The 19,709-nt window shown below is 51.2% G+C and overlaps 3 protein-coding genes across 3 annotated transcripts; all 3 read right to left on the bottom strand.

Moving 5' to 3' along the window:
• Positions 1 to 9,015: 9,015 nt before the first annotated feature.
• On the bottom strand, positions 9,016 to 10,567 carry S100A6 (S100 calcium binding protein A6). Its single transcript, XM_069478723.1, has 3 exons — positions 10,369 to 10,567; positions 9,589 to 9,747; positions 9,016 to 9,234 (listed from the first exon to the last, which is right to left on the bottom strand). Exons 2-3 carry the CDS (start codon positions 9,724 to 9,726, stop codon positions 9,100 to 9,102), a joined length of 273 nt encoding a protein of 90 aa, XP_069334824.1. The 5' UTR covers positions 9,727 to 9,747; positions 10,369 to 10,567; the 3' UTR covers positions 9,016 to 9,099.
• A 1,189-nt stretch (positions 10,568 to 11,756) lies between these two features.
• S100A5 (S100 calcium binding protein A5) lies at positions 11,757 to 14,079 on the bottom strand. Its single transcript, XM_069478722.1, has 2 exons — positions 13,936 to 14,079; positions 11,757 to 11,897 (listed from the first exon to the last, which is right to left on the bottom strand). Exons 1-2 carry the CDS (start codon positions 14,071 to 14,073, stop codon positions 11,757 to 11,759), a joined length of 279 nt encoding a protein of 92 aa, XP_069334823.1. The 5' UTR covers positions 14,074 to 14,079.
• Positions 14,080 to 17,458: 3,379 nt separating this feature from the next.
• On the bottom strand, positions 17,459 to 19,647 carry S100A4 (S100 calcium binding protein A4). Its single transcript, XM_069478721.1, has 3 exons — positions 19,597 to 19,647; positions 18,525 to 18,680; positions 17,459 to 17,758 (listed from the first exon to the last, which is right to left on the bottom strand). Exons 2-3 carry the CDS (start codon positions 18,663 to 18,665, stop codon positions 17,594 to 17,596), a joined length of 306 nt encoding a protein of 101 aa, XP_069334822.1. The 5' UTR covers positions 18,666 to 18,680; positions 19,597 to 19,647; the 3' UTR covers positions 17,459 to 17,593.
• Positions 19,648 to 19,709: the final 62 nt, after the last annotated feature.

Below are 19,709 nucleotides of genomic sequence, written 5' to 3'. Positions count from 1 at the left end.
AATGACGCCACTGCACTCTAGCCCAGGCAGCATAGCAAGACCTTGTCTAAAAAATAATAATAAAATAAAAATAAAATTAGTAAAATTGGCGAGGCACCATGGTTCACACCTATAATCCCAGCACTTTGGTAGGCCAAGGCGGGAGGATTACTTGAGGCTCCATCTCTTAAAAAATTAAAATTAAAGTTAAATATTAGAATCAACCTAAGTGTTCATCAATGGATGAATGGATAAAGAAATTATGGTACATATACACAATGGAATACTATATAGCCACAAAAAAAGAATGAAATCCTGCCATTTGCAATAACACGGGTGGAACTGGAAAATGTTAAGTGAAATAAGCCAAGCACAGAAAGACAAATCTCATGTGCTCTCACTGATATGTGGGAGGTAAATATTAACAACAATTGATCTCATGGAGACAGAGAGTGGAATCATGGTTACCACAGGCTGAAAAGGGTAGCAGGGAGGGGAGGATAAAGTGGGGATGGTTAATGGGTGCAAAAATATAGTTAGATAGGCCGGGCGCGGTGGCTCACACTCTGGGAGGCCAAGGCGGGCGGATCGCTGGAGCTCAGGAGTTCGAGACCAGCCTGAGCAAGAGCGAGTCCCCATCTCTACTAAAAATAGAAAGAAATGATCTGGCCAACTAAAAATATATATAGAAAAAATTAGCCGGGCATGGTGGCACGTGCCTGTAGTCCCAGCTACTCGGGAGGCTGAGGCAGGAGGATCGCTTAAGCCCAGGAGTCTGAGGTTGCTGTGAGCTAGGCTGACGCCACGGCACTCACTCTAGCCCGGGCAACAGAGCGAGGCTCTGTCTCAAAAAAAAAGATATATATATATATATAGTTAGATAAAATGAACAATATTTAATAGCACAACAAAGTGACTATAATCAACAATAAGTTAGGGTATACTTTCAAATAACTGAAAGAGTGGAATTGGAATGTTTCTAACACAAAGAAATGATAAATGCCTGAGGTGATGGATACCCCAATGACCATGATTTGATTAACTCACACTATATGCCTGTATCAAAACATCACATGTACCATGTAAATATATACAACTATTAGGTACCCGTAACAATTAAAAAATAAAATAAAATACTGACAGCAATAAAATAAAATAAAATAAAAAGGTCTCAACCTGGAAATGAACATACCCCTTCCACTCACATTCCATCATAAGAACACTACGGATGGCTGAGAAAGGCATTCCCCGGCTGAACAGCCATTTCCAGCAATATCTCTATATTATGGAAGGAGGAACACAATGTGATAAATAGCTAGTCCTGTTTGCCACAATATTTATAAATGATATTGGACTATGTTGTTTTTGTTTTATATTTCTCGGACTTAAATGTCAAAGCTATACGTGCTTCACAAAATAAGTTACAATTACCTTTTCATATTTTCCTATGTTCTGGAAACATTTAAATATGATCACAATATGATCGGTTGCTTGAAAACCTTGCTTATTAAATTCAAAGAAGCCAGACTCAGTGGCTCACTCTTGTAATCCTAGTACTCTGGAAGGCCGAGGCAGGAGGATCGTCTTGAGGTCAGGTGTTCAAGACCAGCCTGAACAAGAGCAAGACCCTGTCTATACTACAAATGGAAAAAATTAGCAGGCCTGGTGGTGTGTGCCTGTAGTCCCAGCCACTCAGAAGCTAAGGCAGGAGAATCCCTTGAGCCCAGGAGTTTGAGGTTGCTGTGAGCTAGGCTGACGCCACAGCACTCTAGCCCAGGGGACAGAGCTAGACTCTGTCTCAAAATAAATAAATAAATAAATAATCAAAGGGGCCCAGTAAAGAAAAATTTTAATTAAAAGAAATCAGTAAAATTAGTAAGATGAACATTAAAAACTCAACACTTAGAGAGCAGAGATGGAGGAGTAGCTAAATAGAAAAAAGAAGAAGCAAGAGAGAGAGAGAGAGGAAAGTAAGTAAAAAGAAGAAACACTAACTTCTTTTTGAGAGAGAGATAGGATCTCACTCTTACCCTCGTTGGAATGCAGTGGCTCAATCACAGCTCACTGTGACCTTGAACTCCCCAACTCAAGAGATCCTCCCACCTCAGCCTCCCAAAATGCTGGGATTGCAGGCATGAGCCACCAAACCCAGCCAGAACTGCCTTTAAAAAGTATCACTGCCGGCCGGGCATGGTGGCTCACGCCTGTAATCCTAGCACTCTGGCAGGCCGAGGAGGGTGGATCATTTGAGCTCAGGAGTTCGAGACCAGCCTGAGCAAGAGCAAGACCCCGTCTCTACTAAAAAATAGAAAGAAGTTATATGGACAGCTAAAAAAAAAAAAAAATATATATATATATATATATATATATAAAATTAGCTGCACATGGTGTTGCATGCCTGTAGTCCCAGCTACTCGGGAGGCTGAGGCAGGAGGATCGCTTGAGCCCAGGAGTTGGAGGTTGCTGTGAGCTAGGCTGATGCCAGGGCACTCTAGCCTGGGCAACAGAGTGAGACTCTGTCTCAAAAATAAATAAATAAATAAAATTTTTTAAAAAAAGTATCGCTGCCTTATAAAGGAAGGGCCCCTGTCACGTGCTACAATATGGATGAACCTTGAGGACATCATTCTAAGTGAAATGAACCAGTCATGAAAAGACAAATACTGTATGATTCTACCTGCATGAGGTATCCAAAGTAGTCAAATTCATAGAGACAGAAAGTAGAACAGGGGTTGCCAGGGGCTGGGAAGAGGAGGAAATGGAGAGCTGTTGTTTAATGAGTACAGAGTTTCAGTATGGCAAGATGAAGAGAACTGGAGATTGGATGCACAGCAATGTGAAGGTACTTAACACAACTGAACTGTATAGTTAGAAATGATTAAGGGGAGAAGCCCAGGTAGTTCAAGACCAGCCTGGGTAAAATAATGAGACTCCCCATCTCTACAGAAAAATTAAAAATCAGCTGGGCATGGTGGCACGCATCTGTAGTCCCAGCTACTTAGGAGGCTGAGGCAGGAGGATTGCTTGAGCCCACCAGTTCAAGGCTGCAGTGACCTCTGATCGTGCCACTGCACTTCATCCAGCCTGGGCAACAGAGCGACATTCTGCCTCAAAAAAAGAAATGATTAAGATGGCAAATTTTATGTTATGTGGGTTTTTTTACCACAATTAAAAATAAAAAAAACAAATTTTAAAAAGTATCACCAATAAATAACCATCTATTATATGATCACATACATGTAAAATTATATATCTAAAAAGAGATGCTTGAAAGGATATAATCAAACCAATAGTTATTTCATGGAGATGGGATTTCAGATGACTTCTTTTACTTCACATTTTAAAATATTTTTAAAATTTTTTACAATGACCATGTTTATAATCTAGGGAAAACATATTTTGTTGTGAAAAATAAATATATAAAATAAGCATCTCATGCCTGAATACCTACACTTCCCCTTCTCCCTCCAGGCTGGACTGATCTACTCATCATCCCCCCGACCGCAGTTAGACTCTGGCTGGTCCTGCAGGTGAATAGGCCAGCCTCCAGTCAGCCTCTATGTGACTCTGTGATCCTGACCAGATTAAGCCGCCAAATTACTTTCTCTCTTTGAGATTCTAGTACAACAATTGTGGAATTTGGCAACCTCACTCTAAAGTGTATATTATACTAACGGGCCAAAAACAGCCAAGATATCCTTGAAAAAGAAGAGCAAGTGGGAGATTTGCCTTACCAAATATCAAGGATTATGTTTAAAATATTACAATTAAGACAGCATTGTATTGGCATAAAAATAGATCAGTCAGTGGATAAAACAGAAAAGAGAGCCCATTAATAGCCCCCTGCGATGCTGTGAAATATACATTTAATTTCCACCCATTTCCTGACATAGAGTTCCTTAAACCCTCGCAATCTCCAGAGTGGGAACAGTGTCTTTTGTATATTGATGAGATGACTGGTGGCTGGGGGCCCCTAGTAGCTTCAGGATGGGGGCAGGTCACCAGAAAGGCCAAGGCATGATTAGAGGGTTGGGACTTTTAGCCTCTTACCCACAACCTCCCAGGAGGGAAAGGGGCTAAAGATTAAGTTGATCACCAGTGGCCAATGATGTAATCAATTGTGCCTACATAATGAAGTTTCCATAAAAACCCAAAAAGTCTAGGTTTGGAAAGTTTCCGGATAGTTGAACATGTGGAGATTCCTAGAGGGTGGCACACCCAGAGAAAGAAGGCATGGAAGCTCTCTGCCCCTTCCCACGTGGCTCACCCTGGCTGTTCATCTGTATCCTCTGTAATATCCTTTATAATAAACTGGTAAAAACAAATGTTTCCCTGAGTTCTGCGAACCTCTAGCAAATTAATCAAATCCAAGAACAGGTCAGGGGAACACCGATTTACAGATCAGTCAAAAGCACAGGTCATAATCTGTGCTTTCAATTGATATGTGATCTTGTGGGGCTGAGCCCTCCACTGTGGGATCTGACACTATCTCAAAGTAGGTATGTCAAAACTAAATTGAATTAGAGGACACGCAGCTGGTGTCCACTGAAGAACTGCTTGACTGGTGTGAGCATGAAAACCTACAACCATCTGAGGTCACAGAAGTATTCTGTATTGATCATTGTGTGAGGGTAGGAAAAAGACAGTTTGGTATTTGAGTGTGTTGAACAGAGCAAAGAGTAGAGAGGAAAAGCAGTTTGTTATTTCCTGTACCACCCGCACGTACATTTATTACACAACTGGCATTGCAGAGTGATAGAGAAAGGAGGGACTTTTCAGCTCATTTTTCTGACACAATTGTTTACCTACATGGAAAAAAATTAAAGTTGACTCCTACATCACACTATATACAAAGATTAAATACACATGGATAAAGATATGTAAAAAGCAAACATGTAAAAATTTTTAGAATAATATAGGAAAACACATTTATTATCTCAGGATAGGGAAATATTTCCTAAATAATATACCAGCATAGTACAAACCAAGAAAAGAAGGTTAATTTTAATTACACTTAAATTAAGACCTTCTCAATTTTCAATCCTTAAAGAGAGCGGAAAAACCAGCCGCAAACTAGGCGAAGATATTTGCAACCCATATAAGGAAACAAGAGCAAAACTCTTGAACAGAAACTTCACAGAAAGAGAAACTTATAGCCAATAAACATAAGAAAAGATGCTCAGCATCATCAGTAATCAGGGAAATACAAATTTAAAAAATCGGTTAACATTTCATACCACTAGATTGGCAAAAATTTTGCCCAACAAAAAAATAAGGATGTGGAGTAAATGGAACATGCAATGCTCCTAAGAGTGTAAATTAGTACAATAACCTTGAAAAACAAGTTGGCATTTTCTAGTAGAATTGAAGCTGTGAATACTCTGCAGCCCAGCAATTCTGCTCATAGGTAGGTAGAAACCTCGAGCAACTCCGGCACACTTATCCTAGGAGACATACCCAGGAATGATCACAGAAGCACTGTTTGTAATGGGAAAAAATAGAAATAACCCAAAATGACAATGAGAAATAGGCAAGATAAATAAATTATGTTATAATCATATGATGAACTATTATATAGTGGTGAAAATTAATGAATTAGAGCAACTTGGATGAATCTCAAAAACAGAATGTTGAGTGAAAAAAAACCAACGGCAGAAGAATGTATATGATATTACTCCATTTATATAAAGCTCACAATGATGTAAACCCTCATGTTGTTTAGAGATGAAAATATATGTAGTAAACATTATTTAAAAAAGAATGGAAATGATAAATCTGGTAATGATAACAGTTCTACTGAGAGGGAAGAAAATAGGTTGGGGAAGACAAGTTAGGGGTGTAAAAGGTAACGTTCATTTCTTAAACTAGGTGGGTTTTGTGGTGTTCTTATTACCTTAGATGTCATTTATAAACAGTTTCTTATATTTCCAATATCTAATTAAAACATTTAAGAGAAAAAGATGCAGAAGAAGAGACGGCTGAGTATGTCATGATGAGACAAGCACTAATGAGCTGGCCTGGGATCAGGAGTCCGTGGTTTTGCTCGAAGCTCCTTCTTAACTTACAGTTTAACCTGAGCAGAGGCACTGACTTCCCTGTAACTCAGTCTTCTCACTTGTGGAATGGAGTTAATAATACAGACTACGCATAAATCCTCCCAAGACAACAAGAGACAATGAATATGATAGTGCCTTGTAAAAACAAAAGTGCTATGCAAATGTAACATGGTGGCATTATTCTTGACAATTTCAGATTTGCTTGGCAGAGAACAAAGAGCTACATCCTGTGACTCAGTCCTCAACCCCAGGCCTGCCCCAGTTTACAGAAACAGGACTGGCTGTGCTGCTGCTGTTTCACCTTAACGGGTGGAAGAGTAACGATTATAGATTACAGGATTAATGTCAACTATGGGGGGGACCTCAACCAAAGGAAGTGGGGAGACCCAGAGCCACACCCACTGTCCAACCTTAGAGAAGCAAGGAGACCAGGTGTGAAGTCCCCAGCTCACATCTGAACTTAGCCCTCTCCTGTAAGCCCAGACCACGCTTAATAGTGAGCTGAAAGACTTCAATTCCAACTTTAAATTGGTCATAGTATTAATAATAAAAATGACCAGTCTGTGCACCTCTCCACACCCAGCTCTATCCTTTGACTGCTGCACCCACCAGATTCCACTGTAAATGCTGCTTCCCTCCCATTTCCTGTAAAAAACAAAACAAACAACAACAACAAAAAAAAAACCTTAAAAAGTATACTCCCAAAACAAGCAAAAGATTTGCTGTTCTTTAAATCCATGTTCCTGATCCCCTCCTCCACCGTGGAGAAGCAGAAGCTAAAGGACACGCCTGTTTATTCAGCAGGTGGACTGTGCACCTTTGCTGAGTCCCCTCAGCCTGTCCACGCACCAGAGCTCCCCAGAAATGCGGGCTGATGGCCTTGCCTGAGCAGCCCCGCCCCGCCCCGCAGCAGAGAGTCTCCAAGGCCCTGAAACTACCCCGCTCCCTCTCCTGAGACAGCACTGATTTGTAGAAGGTCTTCTAGCCTCTGAAGGTGGCAAAGCGGAGGGGCAAGGTTCAGATTCCTCTTTGCAAACAGCCTTTTCCTCATTGACTTGCTCACGTAGGTGTGTCACAGATGAAGCTGAGGTGCTTTATTTTGGCGTTAATTGCTGAAAGCCAAAAGATCCCCCTATTGTCACATTCCCTAGGCGCCCAAGCCCTGTCTTCCTCTTCATAGGAAGGGCTGCCTGACGGCCAGGGCTGTGGTCCTAAGCCCCAGCCCCATCACGGTTCACTCTTCCCAGGGACTCAAGAAAACCAACCCGTAGCACTCTGGGAGGCCTAGGCGGGAGGATCGCTCGAGGTCAGGAGTTCGAGACCAGCCTGAACAAGAGCGACCAGCCTGAACAAGAGCGAGACCCCGTCTCTACTAAAAATAGAAAGAAATTAGCCAAACAACTAAAAATATATAGAAAAAAATTAGCCGGGCATGGTGTTGCATGCCTGTAGTCCCAGCTACTCGGGAGGCTGAGGCAGGAGGATCGCTTGAGCCCAGGAGTTTCAGGTTGCCGTGAGCTAGGCTGATGCCACGGCACTGTAGCACGGGCAACAGAGAGAGACTCTTTCTCCAAAAAAAAAAAAAGAAAGAAAGAAAGAAAACGAAAACCAACCCGACTCTCCCCGCAGCGGCCTGCTCTCTGCCCACGCGAGGGCGCTCGCTCCGCGCCCCAATGTTGGCCACCGGCGGCGGCGGTGGGCGGGGCGCGGCGGAGGTGGGCGAGGCCCAGGACAGGGTACTTTTCCAGAGCGAGCTGAATCTTCCTGGTCCTGAGGCAAGGCTTGGACAAAGCTGTGCAGAGGGGGAGCTCGGCCCCTGGATCACTTCCTGCTGCTGACAGTGCGACTTCTACTCCTTCCAGAGAAGAGGAGTCAACCAGAGAAGGAAGGGCTCCAACAAGGTGCAGCTCCTAGCTGTTTACCAATCCCCAACCAATGGAGACAGAAGACAACTTAATTCCACAAAGCTGGGCCCCCCGAGGGAAGTGGTAAGAGGGGAGGAAGGATGTGGTCTCCATCTGAGGCCGAGATCTTTTCCCCCAGGACCTAGAGAGGAATTTGCCCAGCTTGGACTAGCCCCAGAGGGGAGGAATGTTTTGGCAAATGCCCCGTCACCCTCAACCCTTTCTCCCACCCCTGGGCCTGAAAACACTAATGCAAACAATGGACAATAATACAGACATTTAGTCATCTCTGTGGGGGCTGAGGGCCAGACTTGGGCATAACTGGGTGATTCATTCTGCTGAAACTTCAGGGACAGGCTGGGTCAATATTGACTGCAAGGCTTGAAGCTGTATTTGGCCCAGCCCCAGGGACCCTCACCCTTCCCCATTCATGGCACCCCATGGTTCATGTGTTCCTTCAGCAGCGCGCTCCTCAGGCCACCACCCCCACCCCCAAAAAGGACCCTGTCCCTGAACACAGGGGCAGACTCCTAAAGTGTGCCTCCCTCACCTCCAGCTGGGACATGGGCACCCACAGTGAACTCAGTCATACACTGTCCTCCTTGGTCTGAGAAAACTCCCCAGACCAGGTCTCGGGCATCTCAGATGGGTCCTCTCTGTCCACTCCCCAGTGGTGAAAAAGTGGACTGGCCCCACCCCAAAGCCCCTCTCACCACACCCAGAGCAAAACACATCTTCTGGGAGCCTGCCAGGGCTACCTCTGCCCTATCTCTAAGGACTCCAAACCCATCACAGCCTGGCCCAGGCACCGTTCCCATCTCCAAGAACCTTCTCTACTGGAGAGCACTCAAGCCTTTCCTTAAGGTGGCTTTGCCAAAGGGGGCATCTTTCCTAATTCACATAAAGGCACCTTATGAGCTAGTAGTGGCCTTGTCAAGGCGGGTCCGCTGGCCTGGTGAGTCAATGAGTCACTCTCAGAGGCTGCCTGTGAGCAAATCTGATGGCTGGTGCAGCACTAAGCCAAGGAATCAGAAATCATTTGGAAGCCAAGACACAAGGGTAGATTTGACCAAAAAAAAAATATTTATTGTACAATTACCCACCCCTGGATTTGACTCAGACAGGCCCATAGAGGGTGTCTCCATATTCCCAATTTATTTTCAGCCCTTGAGGGCTTCATTGTAGATTAAAGCCAAGGCCCCCAGGAAGGTGACATACTCCTGGAAGTTCACCTCCTGGTCTTTGTTCCGGTCCAGGTCTTCCATCAGCCTTGCAATTTCAGCATCCTGCAGCTTCTAGTGTTAGAAGGGGAAAGCCAGACTCAGTGGTGATGAGAACCCTGGATTCTCTCCCTTCCCAGTCCCAGGCAGCACTCTCTCATACAAGTGGCTCTGTGCTCACTTGTCACCAAGGATCTGTGTCCACCTTGGCATTACTTCTCAGCTCCTGCCCCTCACCCAGGGGGAGTGACTGCCAGGCTGAGAACATCGCCACCCCAGGAGGAAGTGGGTCTACCAGCTTAGCATGACGTTGACCAGGGCCTCAGATTGTGGAAATGGGAGTCAGCAGCCCTGGCGCCTGTCCTCTCCTGTTCCTGCTTCTAAAGGACAAGAGATGGGAAAAGGGGGCCTGGAAAGGAGGCCACTCACCGAGCCAATGGTGAGCTCCTTCTGGATCAGCTCCTTCAGCTCCTTCTTGCTCAGGGTGCTCTTGTCACCCTCCCTGCCAGAGTACTTATGGAAGATGGCCACGAGGAGGCCGATGGCCTGATCCAGGGGGCATGCCATGGCTGAGGGCGGGGCTCGGAGCTGGAGGCACAGAAGCTGGTCAGTGCCATGGGCAGCAAGGACTTCTCACCCACACACCCCAGGAGCCCTGTCACCACCACCCCCCACTCCTTTTGACTTCCCTCCCCAGACCACACAGCCTCAGGCCACACACAATGCCATCAGCAGACAGCCCAGGGTTTGAGAGGAGGGAGAGAGCCGGCAAGGGCCAAGACAGAAGAGGTGGTTTAAGGATTCTAAGAAGCAAATAGGGGCAGCAACTTTGGACACAGGTGAGAACTGTCCTCCCAGGGTTCCACAAGAAGTTAGGGAGTATGACTGGGCAAGGGAGGAGGATAGAGCCTGCACACACAGCCTTAAGCACAACCTCGCTGGGCCACACACTGTGGCAATGACACACCCAGGGCACACCCTCCAGCACCCCAAAAGAGCACACTCGGGGAGCCGCCCCATCAGGTTTCCTTAGCCCAGGGCCTGCCTGGCACAGCCGGGCCGCTCCCGACTCTCCCTCCAGCCCGGGAGCTCCACAGACGCGGGGTCTGGATGCAGACGCCGACCCCCGCCCACGGAGCCCACCACTGCTGGGCTGGGGCAGGGGTTGGCTGGACCCCCAGCCCGAGGGCCGTCCTGGCGAGAACTTACCAAAAAGGAGGCAGCGAAGGGCGAAGGGAGCAGTCAAGGGATGGGCCGTGTCGCAGTCCGGCGGCCTTATAGCAGCCGCGTAGGGAGGGGGGAGCCCCCCTTCCCTCCCGGGCCGCGCCCCGTCCCGCCCCGCCGGCCCGTGCCCCGCCCCGCACCCGCAGTTTACACAGCTCACACACGAGGTTCCCCCTCTACTTTCCCCGTCTCCTGCCCCGGGGCTGCTCTGAGTTAGTACGGGATGGGATGGGGCAGCCTGGCGCAGCCCACGGCAAGCCGGTTGACGTCGAATTTCCCCTAATCTCCATAGATCAGGTTGCTCCTCATGACACGTGACACGCACGGGGGGCGGCGGGGCGGGGGGGGGGGTGGTTGGAAGAGGAGGAGGATGGCAGCCGGCAGTCACTCCTGCTTCCTCCTCTGCCATCTGCGTGCCAGAGCATGAATGTGTCCCTGAAATGCAGCGTCAATGTGGGGGAGGGGCGAAAACCTCACCGGAGGCTGGCGCCCCCCAGGGGGTGTTCAGGGCCAACCCCAGGTGAGGGAGGCGGAGCAGCCAGTGGTCTACAAGTTACGATTTAAAGGCTATCTAGAGCGCCCATCCCCCACCACGAACAAGTTTCTGCGACACCCCCGCTCCCTTGCGGACTGCCCTGCCCGGAATTCCACCTTCAGAGCACCTTGCCCATTAATGTGCGCACACCGCGCCAGGCCCTGTAGGCATCACTAGTTAGTTACCCTTGAGTGAAAGTTTTTCAGATCCTCCCCTGGGAAAAGATTTTGCTAGAAGGGAGGTGGGTTGAGAAGAAAGTATTGGCCCCAGAGATGATGAGGGGATGCCGCAGAGGGGAAGTGGAGGAGAGGGAAAGGGGCTGGGAGGGTCAGACTCCCCCTTCTTGCTGGGGCTGCCAGAATGGCCTCCTATCAGCCAGAACACCGTGCCCATCGCTGCCCTCTGGAGCCACCCTCCAATCCCTCCCAGGGTCCTCACTCTCAAAGCACTTTCCCTCTTAGCTTTCTCTGCAGCTTTGCAGAGTTTCTGGGAGGCAAGCAGAAGCCAGGCTCAACTTCCCATTTTCCAGGAGGGCAAAACTAAGCCAGCACAGCTCGGTGACATCCATGCTGAAGGACAGGAAGTGGGGTAGGAGCCCGGGACACCAACACCCAGAGGCTCTCCTCAGCCCGCTTGTGGAGAAGCCCCCCACCCCAGCCAGGGTGGGCAAAACATCTTCAAAACCAGCCTCTCAATGCCAGGAAGGGAAAATCTTTATTTCCTCAGCTGGAAGGGTCCATGTGGGAGGGAGAGGCTGGCCTGGGCCAAAGAGGGTCTGGAAAGACACTACGCAGGTCAGGGGCAAGGGGCCGATGATGAGGACAGGGGAGAGCCCCGGTCATTTGTTGTCCTCCAGGAAGAAGTCGTTGTAAGCCATGCACAGCGTGGTCAGGAACACTGAGTACTCCTTGAAGTCGATCTCCTGGTCGCTGTTTTTGTCCAGGCTCTTCATCAGGTTGTCGATGCTGCTCTCCTTCATCTTCTGCCAGGGCCCAGGGAGGGACAGCTCAGGAACCCCTCCCAGCCCTACCTCAGCACTGCAGGGTTACACACACACACACACACACACACAGCCTCAGGGTGATCCCCAGCTGAGTCAGGACACTATGAACATCTTGACCCCCAGAGCCTGTCCCCAGCCCACACCTAGCAAAGGGCTTGGCACCAGATATGGGCTCAATGACCTGACTCCTGAATCTAAATAAATTACAACAGCAACACCAGCCTAGCCTCCCTTCTCCTCAACACCCTCCCCTGCCCAAAGAAATAAGAACCTACATTTTCTTTTTTCTTTTTTTTTTTTTTTGAGACAGAGTCTGGCTCTGTTGCCCAGGCTAGAGTGAGTGCCATGGCGTCAGCCTAGCTCACAGCAACCTCCAACTCCTGGGCTCAAGCAATCCTCCTGCCTCAGCCTCCCGAGTAGCTGGGACTACAGGCATGAGCCACCATGCCCGGCTAATTTTATATATATATATATTTTTTTTTTTTTAGTTGTCCAGCTAATTTCTTTCTATTTTTTTAGTAGAGACAGGGTCTCACTCTTGCTCAGGCTGGTCTCGAACTCCTGAGCTCAAACGATCTGCCTGCCTCGGCCTCCCACAGTGCTAGGATTACGGGCGTGAGCCACCTCGCCTGGCCAGAACCTAGATTTTATACCAACACCTAATTAAAACAGCTTGGTGGTTATGTGGCTCTGAGCATTATCTGAGTCTCTGACTTACTGTGTCCCCATTTTGGGGGGTAACTGAGAATGAACTCTAGCCCAAGCCAGGGCAGAGTGAAGCAGGTGCGGGAGTCTCAGGGACAGACAACACGTCTCTGCATGAGAGCAGTGCCCTGGCGCTGAGAAGCCACTGCGTCCCTTCCCTGCTAGGAGAGCTATGTTGAGAGGAGGGCCTGGTGCCCAGTCGTGCTCTCTGTCTGGTCCTCTGCCCTCCCAGCCTGCCCCACCCCCAGGAGGATGGAGACAGGGTCCTTGGGGTGGAACAGGAAGAAAATGCAGACAGGCTGATCCTGCCCTCCCCTCTTCATTGCCCTGAGCTCCGGGTTTTCACAGGAGACAGGATGTCGGGACATACGGAGATGGAAACTGCCTCTCTGTGACGTGATCCTAGTCCCCAGTCTGCGCTCCTGTTATAGCCAGGCCCTCTCCTGGGCCTCTGTCCCCCAGTAATTAATCCCTTCTGGACCTGCGGCCCCTCCCTCTGCCCTCATTAACTCCAGGATGCAGACAGCCTGGCAGGAAGGCCAGAGAGCAGTCCTGGGGACACACACACCTGCTTCATTCCCCTGCTCATGGGGGTACACTTTCGGGACCTTTTCTCTGGGGAGGCCTACCAGGGTTCAAGATGTGATAGGCCCCCCAAGATGAACTTTAAAGGATTCACAGCCCTGGGCTGGAATTCTCCCAGCTTCTCACTAGCTGGTGTCCTTGGACAAGTTATTTGACGTATCTGGACCTCAGTTTTTTTAACTGTAAAAATATGCATAGTATAATATCCACCTCATAGGCCTTCCCCTGTGTCAGTCGCCTCCTTCCCACCATCTCCACCTAGGCGAATCAGTTGTTGCCTTCCTACTCTGCGTTCACAAATTAACCTCTTAATTCAGGTGTCAACACCTGCTGACAGCCCCGGCCATGCTGGCGCACAGGGGAGAATCAGGCAGGGTCCCCACCCTTGAGTTGGGCACAGCTCGGCCTGAACACCCTGGATGCCTTCCCCACCCACTGCTGCCAGAGCCTGCCCTGCTCCTTGATCTCGCCCTCTAAGCCCTCACACACCACAGTCCCCCCTCCAGACTCAGCCCTTCCTCTTTCCCAGGGAGACCCTAACTCATCCCCCAGCACAGAGGGCTAGAGTTCTATTGGCCCAAAATGTCCACCCTCTTCCTTCAGTCTCAGTCCATACCCTTCGGCCTCCCTGTCCCAGCTTGGGCTAGTGTACCCTGAGGGCAAGTCTGTCCCCCACAGGGAGCACTCAGACTTTGGGGTGGAGGGTGAGGGAACAGTCACCTACCTCCCCAAGACACAGCTCGTTCTTGATCAGTTCCTTAAGTTCCTTCCTACTCAGGGTCAGTTTGCTACCCTCTCTCCCCGAATACTTGTGGAAAGTAGTGACCATAGTGGTCAGCGCCTTCTCCAGAGGAGTCTCCATCACGGTGTGCAGCTCTGGAGGTGGACAAGGGGAAAAGAGCTCTCCTCAGGAAGCCAGACCTTCTGCCACCACCGCCACCACCCCTGGCCCACTCCCAAGGCCCCTCTGTCAAAGGACCAGAGACTGGAACCCACCCTGAGACCACCAACCACAGGCCCCACGTGGATCCAGACGGGGGCTGGTGAGACCGGAGGCAACTCCGGAGCAGCCAGTGCAGTGAAAGGAGGCTACGGTCACCTGCTTAGGAGACGTTGAAAAGGGGCCTGGGGCAGAGCAGTGACAAGATGACCTCCCCAAAAGAACTGGTGGCAGGTGGTGGAGCAGAGAAGGGTCAGGATTTTCTTTCTGCCCCATCCAGCTCGGGTACTGGTTTTGCAGAGGCAGTTCCCACCTTAGTCACCTTCCTCTGCCCCAGTGCCTAAATATCTGATATCAAGGAATGTTCCATTATTAAAGTGGGGGACAGGGCAAAGAGAGAGTCCAGGGGTCAGAGGGGGCTGGGCTGGAACTGGAAGGTAAGGTGTCAGCGGGAAGCAGCAGAGGGTAATTGGGCTTGCCCAGCTGGTCTCCAGCCTCCGGCCCAGAGAACACACGCACAGACTGGCCAGGAGGCAGGAGGGGAGCGGGGCCTACTGAAAATCCAGGATCATTCTGAAGCCTGGGTCCAGGGCTTGGGCCACCCCCACCCAAGGAAAGAGGCAGGCTCAGTGACTCAGACATGAAAACCACTTCCCCCATAGAGAAGGAGGAAACACCCATGGAACTTGAGGGCTGCAGATAAATCCTGCGGAGGGTCCTCCCCTCCAGCCCGGAGCCCACCCTGTGATTCTTGAACTGGGCCTGTCATTCACCTCCCAAAAACCTCAGCTTCTCCCACCTCAGGGAGACTCAGCCAGGACCACAAGGGCCTCTGGGTGTCTGCAGGGGCATCCTGGCGGTTCTGATCCCCACCTCCACCCCAGAGCCACTTCTCAAGAAACTCTGACAGCCACAATTCTAAATACTCTGCCCTCTCCTCTCTGAGCACTTGCCTACTCCTGGGGCCAGGCCTTCTTCGGGGGAGGTCACCACCTCTTGTCACCCTTGTCACCCAGTGTGGCCCACCAGATAGATGAACAGGGGGATAAGAAGGAAGGACTCACCAGGGTGGAAGCAAGCTCAGAACCCAGGCAGCAGACACAGCCTCCCTCCCACCGCTCTCTGCCTTTATTCCCTCACTGCCAGTCCCCAGGAAACCCGGGGAGAGGGAGGGCCAATGAGAAAGGGTCAGGGACGCCAGACGCCCAGGTCAGAGCCTCCTGGGATGGAGCTGGGGAGAAAACCCCTCTGTCTACCTCACCTTCCTTGTTTACAGATGGGGCAGGGGACACACTGAGCTCACCATGGCACACGTCTGCAGTCCCAGAAGCCCCATCTGGCAACCAGAAATCAGAACTCACAGTCTGAAATCTGATGGAACAATAGGCAGAAGAGGGGAAGTCAGGCTGTCCTAGAGTGAAAACCTAGGAGGTGTGGGCCCAACACAGGGCGTCTCCCCACGTCCAGGGCACTCACCACATTGGGACCTCCCCCCCCCACACCCATCCTGCCACCCACTGCAAGAGAAGAGAAGACACACCCTGAGATGGGGATCCATGGGGGAAGATATGCCCTGCCAAGGGCATGGTCAAGGTCACCAGCTAGTATGGAACTGAAGGCTTTGAAAGGGCTTTTAAATGAATGCTTTCTTGTAGGCCCCACTGGCCTTCAGGGGAAGGACTTGTGGGAGACTCTTGGCATGGACGACTGAGTCAGGAATTGGGGAGGGACCCCAGGGGAGGGGACTCGGGAGAAGGGAGCCAGGGGAGGGCTATGTCCCAGTGGTGGGGTAGAGTATGAGGACTGGGGAGGCGCCCAGGTTCAGGCTGCAGTCCGGGGTAGTGCAGGGGTCAGGAGAGCTGCCCGTATCCCAGGACACACTCGGACGTTGTTCTACCACCCCCCAGTCCAATGTGAGAACAGAACTGAGTCAGGGGCTTAGTGCCTACCGCTGTGCGGTCCCACCCAGCCTGCCCAGGTCCCCCTGCTGGCCCGCTCACCCCCACCCCCAGCTGGGGAGGCTAGAGAGGCAGCAGGCACTGGTCGCTAAGCAGCAGGAGTTTCCGAAGTGGAGAGTGATGCCCAGGGGAGGCCCAGGGGAGGCCCTGCCAGGGAAGGTGGGCAGAACGACTGGGGCGGGGAGGCCAACTGGTTCCTGAACCAGAATTCGACCAGAGTCTCCGTAGTCAGAGGCTGAGGGAACATGTGTGTTCCCTACCCGACTCCTCTGAAACCTGAGAGAAAGCACAGTGCCACGAGAGGAAAGGGGAAGCATGAGAGGTCAGGGGGGCCAAACCCTCAGCCTCTGTCCCTGCCCTCTCCACACATCTTCCTCAAAGGTCCCGTGTCACCAGGCATGGCCTTGGAGTCTAACGTCAACCCACCGGCTGCACCCCAGAGCCACTTGCCTCTAAGCTACCCTAAGGGGAAGCAATGCCAAGCCTCGTGTTTTCTGGGGGATTCTCAATTTCCTTCCTCAGATCGTATGTCTGGAATTTTGTCTCCAAAATTATGGTCACCACCCCCCGCCCCAGCCATCTCCCTTGCTTCCACCCCAGCCCCTGGCCCCCACTCATCCCTTCTGAGGTCGCTGGTCCTTCTCTGAGGCAGTGTGATTCCTAACTGAGGACAGTCTCGCCCCAGGGACCTTGCGACAGAGCCAGTGGGCTAGAGCATGACTGTACCCTCATGCTGCTGCCAACAGCCCGGTCTCCCTCCATGTCCCTCCGTGTCGCCCTCCCTAATCTAAACATGGGCAGGAAAGGATTAATCCTTCTCGAAGCCAGTGATCTGGAAAGGGGCGGCAGGACAGGGCCGGGACTATAAATGTCAGGACTGAGCGCCAGCCTTCCTCCCCGTCCCTCGCTGGCTCAGCCCTATTCTCTTCCCTCCAGCATGCTCCCAGGACACCCATACTCCATTCCAGACCCCAGCCAGGAGCAGATGTGACCTTCAATCCTACCCCAGCCTCAGTTCAAGGTCCTGCCAGAGGCAAGGTTGGAGTGAGGTGGGAGGGATGAGTGGTCTGGCCGAGATCCCACAGCTGGGGCCTTCCAAGCCTTTGGGGGTCCCTTTCCCTGACTTTGGCACCACTCAGAGTCAACTCTATCTTGTGAGTGCGCATACACACACACACACACACACACACACACACACACACAGTCACCCCACGTTCCTCCCCGCCCTTCACCAGTCTGCTCTCCGCAAAACCGCTGCTCCAGTCCCAGCACTCCCCACCACCGTCCACGACATGGCCCTCAGCCCCCAACCCACAACGCTAGAGTGCCTCAGACCACCAGCCTCATAGCTTCTAAGAGACTTTATTGAACTTGCTCAGCATGGCGCGCGTGTCTGAGGCGCTGTGCACAGGGTGAGGCTCTGTGCCTACTGACGGCAGGGAAGACCCCAGCTGGCAGACGCCCCAGCCTCATCTGAGGAGCCTTCATTTCTTCCGGGGCTGCTTATCTGGGAAATCTTCGAAGAATTCGTTACACATCATGGCCATGCAGGACAGGAAGACACAGTACTCCTGGAAGTCCACCTCGTTGTCCCTGTTGCTGTCCAAGTTGCTCATCAGCTTCTGGAACGCAGCTTCATCTGTCTTTTTCTGGAGGGAGAAAAGATAGAAAACAGAAGCCCAGAGGGTAGAACCAAGACTAGACCAGGTGTCTACCTCCAGCCCAGAGCTCAAAAAGGCTTACAGACACTGCTTTGGGAGGCCGAGCTTTGCAACTCCGACCCTCAGGGCTGAGCTAGGGCAGAGAAGAGTGTTCCTTGGGTGAAGAAGTCTGAGTACCTGGTGCACCTAAAAAATGATGGGGCCACGTCTTCACCCAAGGTTATTCTAATAATCCAATCAGATAGTGGTCATGAAAGCACCATGGAAACGAACATGCGATACCAATGTACGCCTTTGTTGTTTGGGAAGAAAGTTTATAGGTATGTGAATGTCTCCATAACTGTGTCTTCATGCCCAGAAGCCAAATAGAAATTTGAACATCATCCATTGTTGGAGTGATGGCAAGAGTCAGACCATTCTGGTCCAGGTCACAGTTTTGTACATTACCTTGAGAAGTTACTTAGCACCCTGAACTTAATTTTCCATTCAGTTAAGTTGTGCAAAGCACCTGGCAGAGTGTCTGGCCCTACCTGCCCATTCCCAGTGCTTTTTCTGCTGGGGCCCAGCGAGTGAGTGGTGGTGTTCACTGTGTTTCCACCCCAGGCAGCCAGAGCAAGCGCTCTGCCCCATTCTCTACCCCAGTGACAGATGCCAGCTGTACTAACGCTCTGCGAAGACTGCTGCCTCCCAGGGCCGTGCCCTCCTCCCTGGGAAATGCCCCACGTGGAGCACACTCCAGGCAGCTCCCACTCACCCCCAAGAAGCTGGGCAGCTCCCGGGTTAGCAGTTCCTTTAGCTCTGACTTGTTGAGCTTGTACTTGTCACCCTCTTTGCCCGAGTATTTGTGGAAGGTCGACACCATCACATCCAGGGACTTCTCCAGGGGAGATGCCATGGCAGCAGTCAGGATCTGGGGGCAGAAGGCACAGAGCCACCCTTATCTACCCCACCCCTGAGCGGCATGTTCAGAACGCGCCACTACACTCCCACTCCTCAAGAATCATTTGGTGAGACTCTGCTCCCACCCTTGGGGGAGCCCAGAGGTGTGGGGCTCGGCTCCTGTGCACAGTGGGAGACGCGTGTTTCCTTCTGGCAGCACACATTTGCAGGGCCTACTGCACAGGCTCTGGAGACTCCAGCATAAGCTTCCGGGGCCGCGCTCAGGCCTCGACTCAACAACAGCATTTTTCCACTGCTCACTCAGTCTGTCCACTCCCACAGCCCAGCCACAGCTGCCCCGCCCCAGCCTATTCTTCTCCATCCCAGCACTGGGAGCAGCTGCTGGAGGCCTGCCCAGGGGCCTGTAGCGGAAAAAACCAGCCGCCTAGTGCCTGGTATAGGGCGGGGCAGGGTGAGGTGGCAGAGGCAGGGGTGCAAGAGGAAGGTGGGGACGCCAAGCTCTCTTGGGCTCGGCTGCTGGGTGCAGGGCAGAGGCTCACAGGGCACCACCAGACAAAAGCCTACAGTTGCCTGCTACCTTCACTTTGCTTCCTGCACTTGAGTGTGCACACACAGGCTTGTGCAAGCCAGCAAACACACCCAGTGTGCATGCCCACGAGTAACATACACACCAACACACACTACCAGCCTGAGCATCTCAGAAGTGCTCGGAGAGCTCGAATTCAGCCACTTGCTCACTCTTTTGTTTTTCTCTCTCACATGCATACATGTGCGCCCACACACACACACCCCACCCCAGAGCCTCCACATCAGACTCTCACATCTGGATCCACTTAGCACATCTGGCCCCCACCAGCTTCCCCTTCTCCTGCCCCAGCCTTGGCCGCCGACACCCCTTGTGTGCCAGTCAGGACAACGCAACTCACCAGGCCAAGAGAGAGGAAGCGCTGAGGAGAGAGGTTGAAGAGAGAGGAAGAGTGGGGAAAGCACAGCGGTCTGACCTATTTATACCCCAGCCAGGCCCTGCCCCTGGAAGGGG

This window comes from Eulemur rufifrons, chromosome 8 (genome assembly GCF_041146395.1).
Source record: "Eulemur rufifrons isolate Redbay chromosome 8, OSU_ERuf_1, whole genome shotgun sequence".
In the NCBI taxonomy this organism is placed as follows: Eukaryota; Metazoa; Chordata; class Mammalia; order Primates; family Lemuridae; genus Eulemur; species Eulemur rufifrons.
This window is presented reverse-complemented; position numbering and strand designations above follow the sequence as displayed.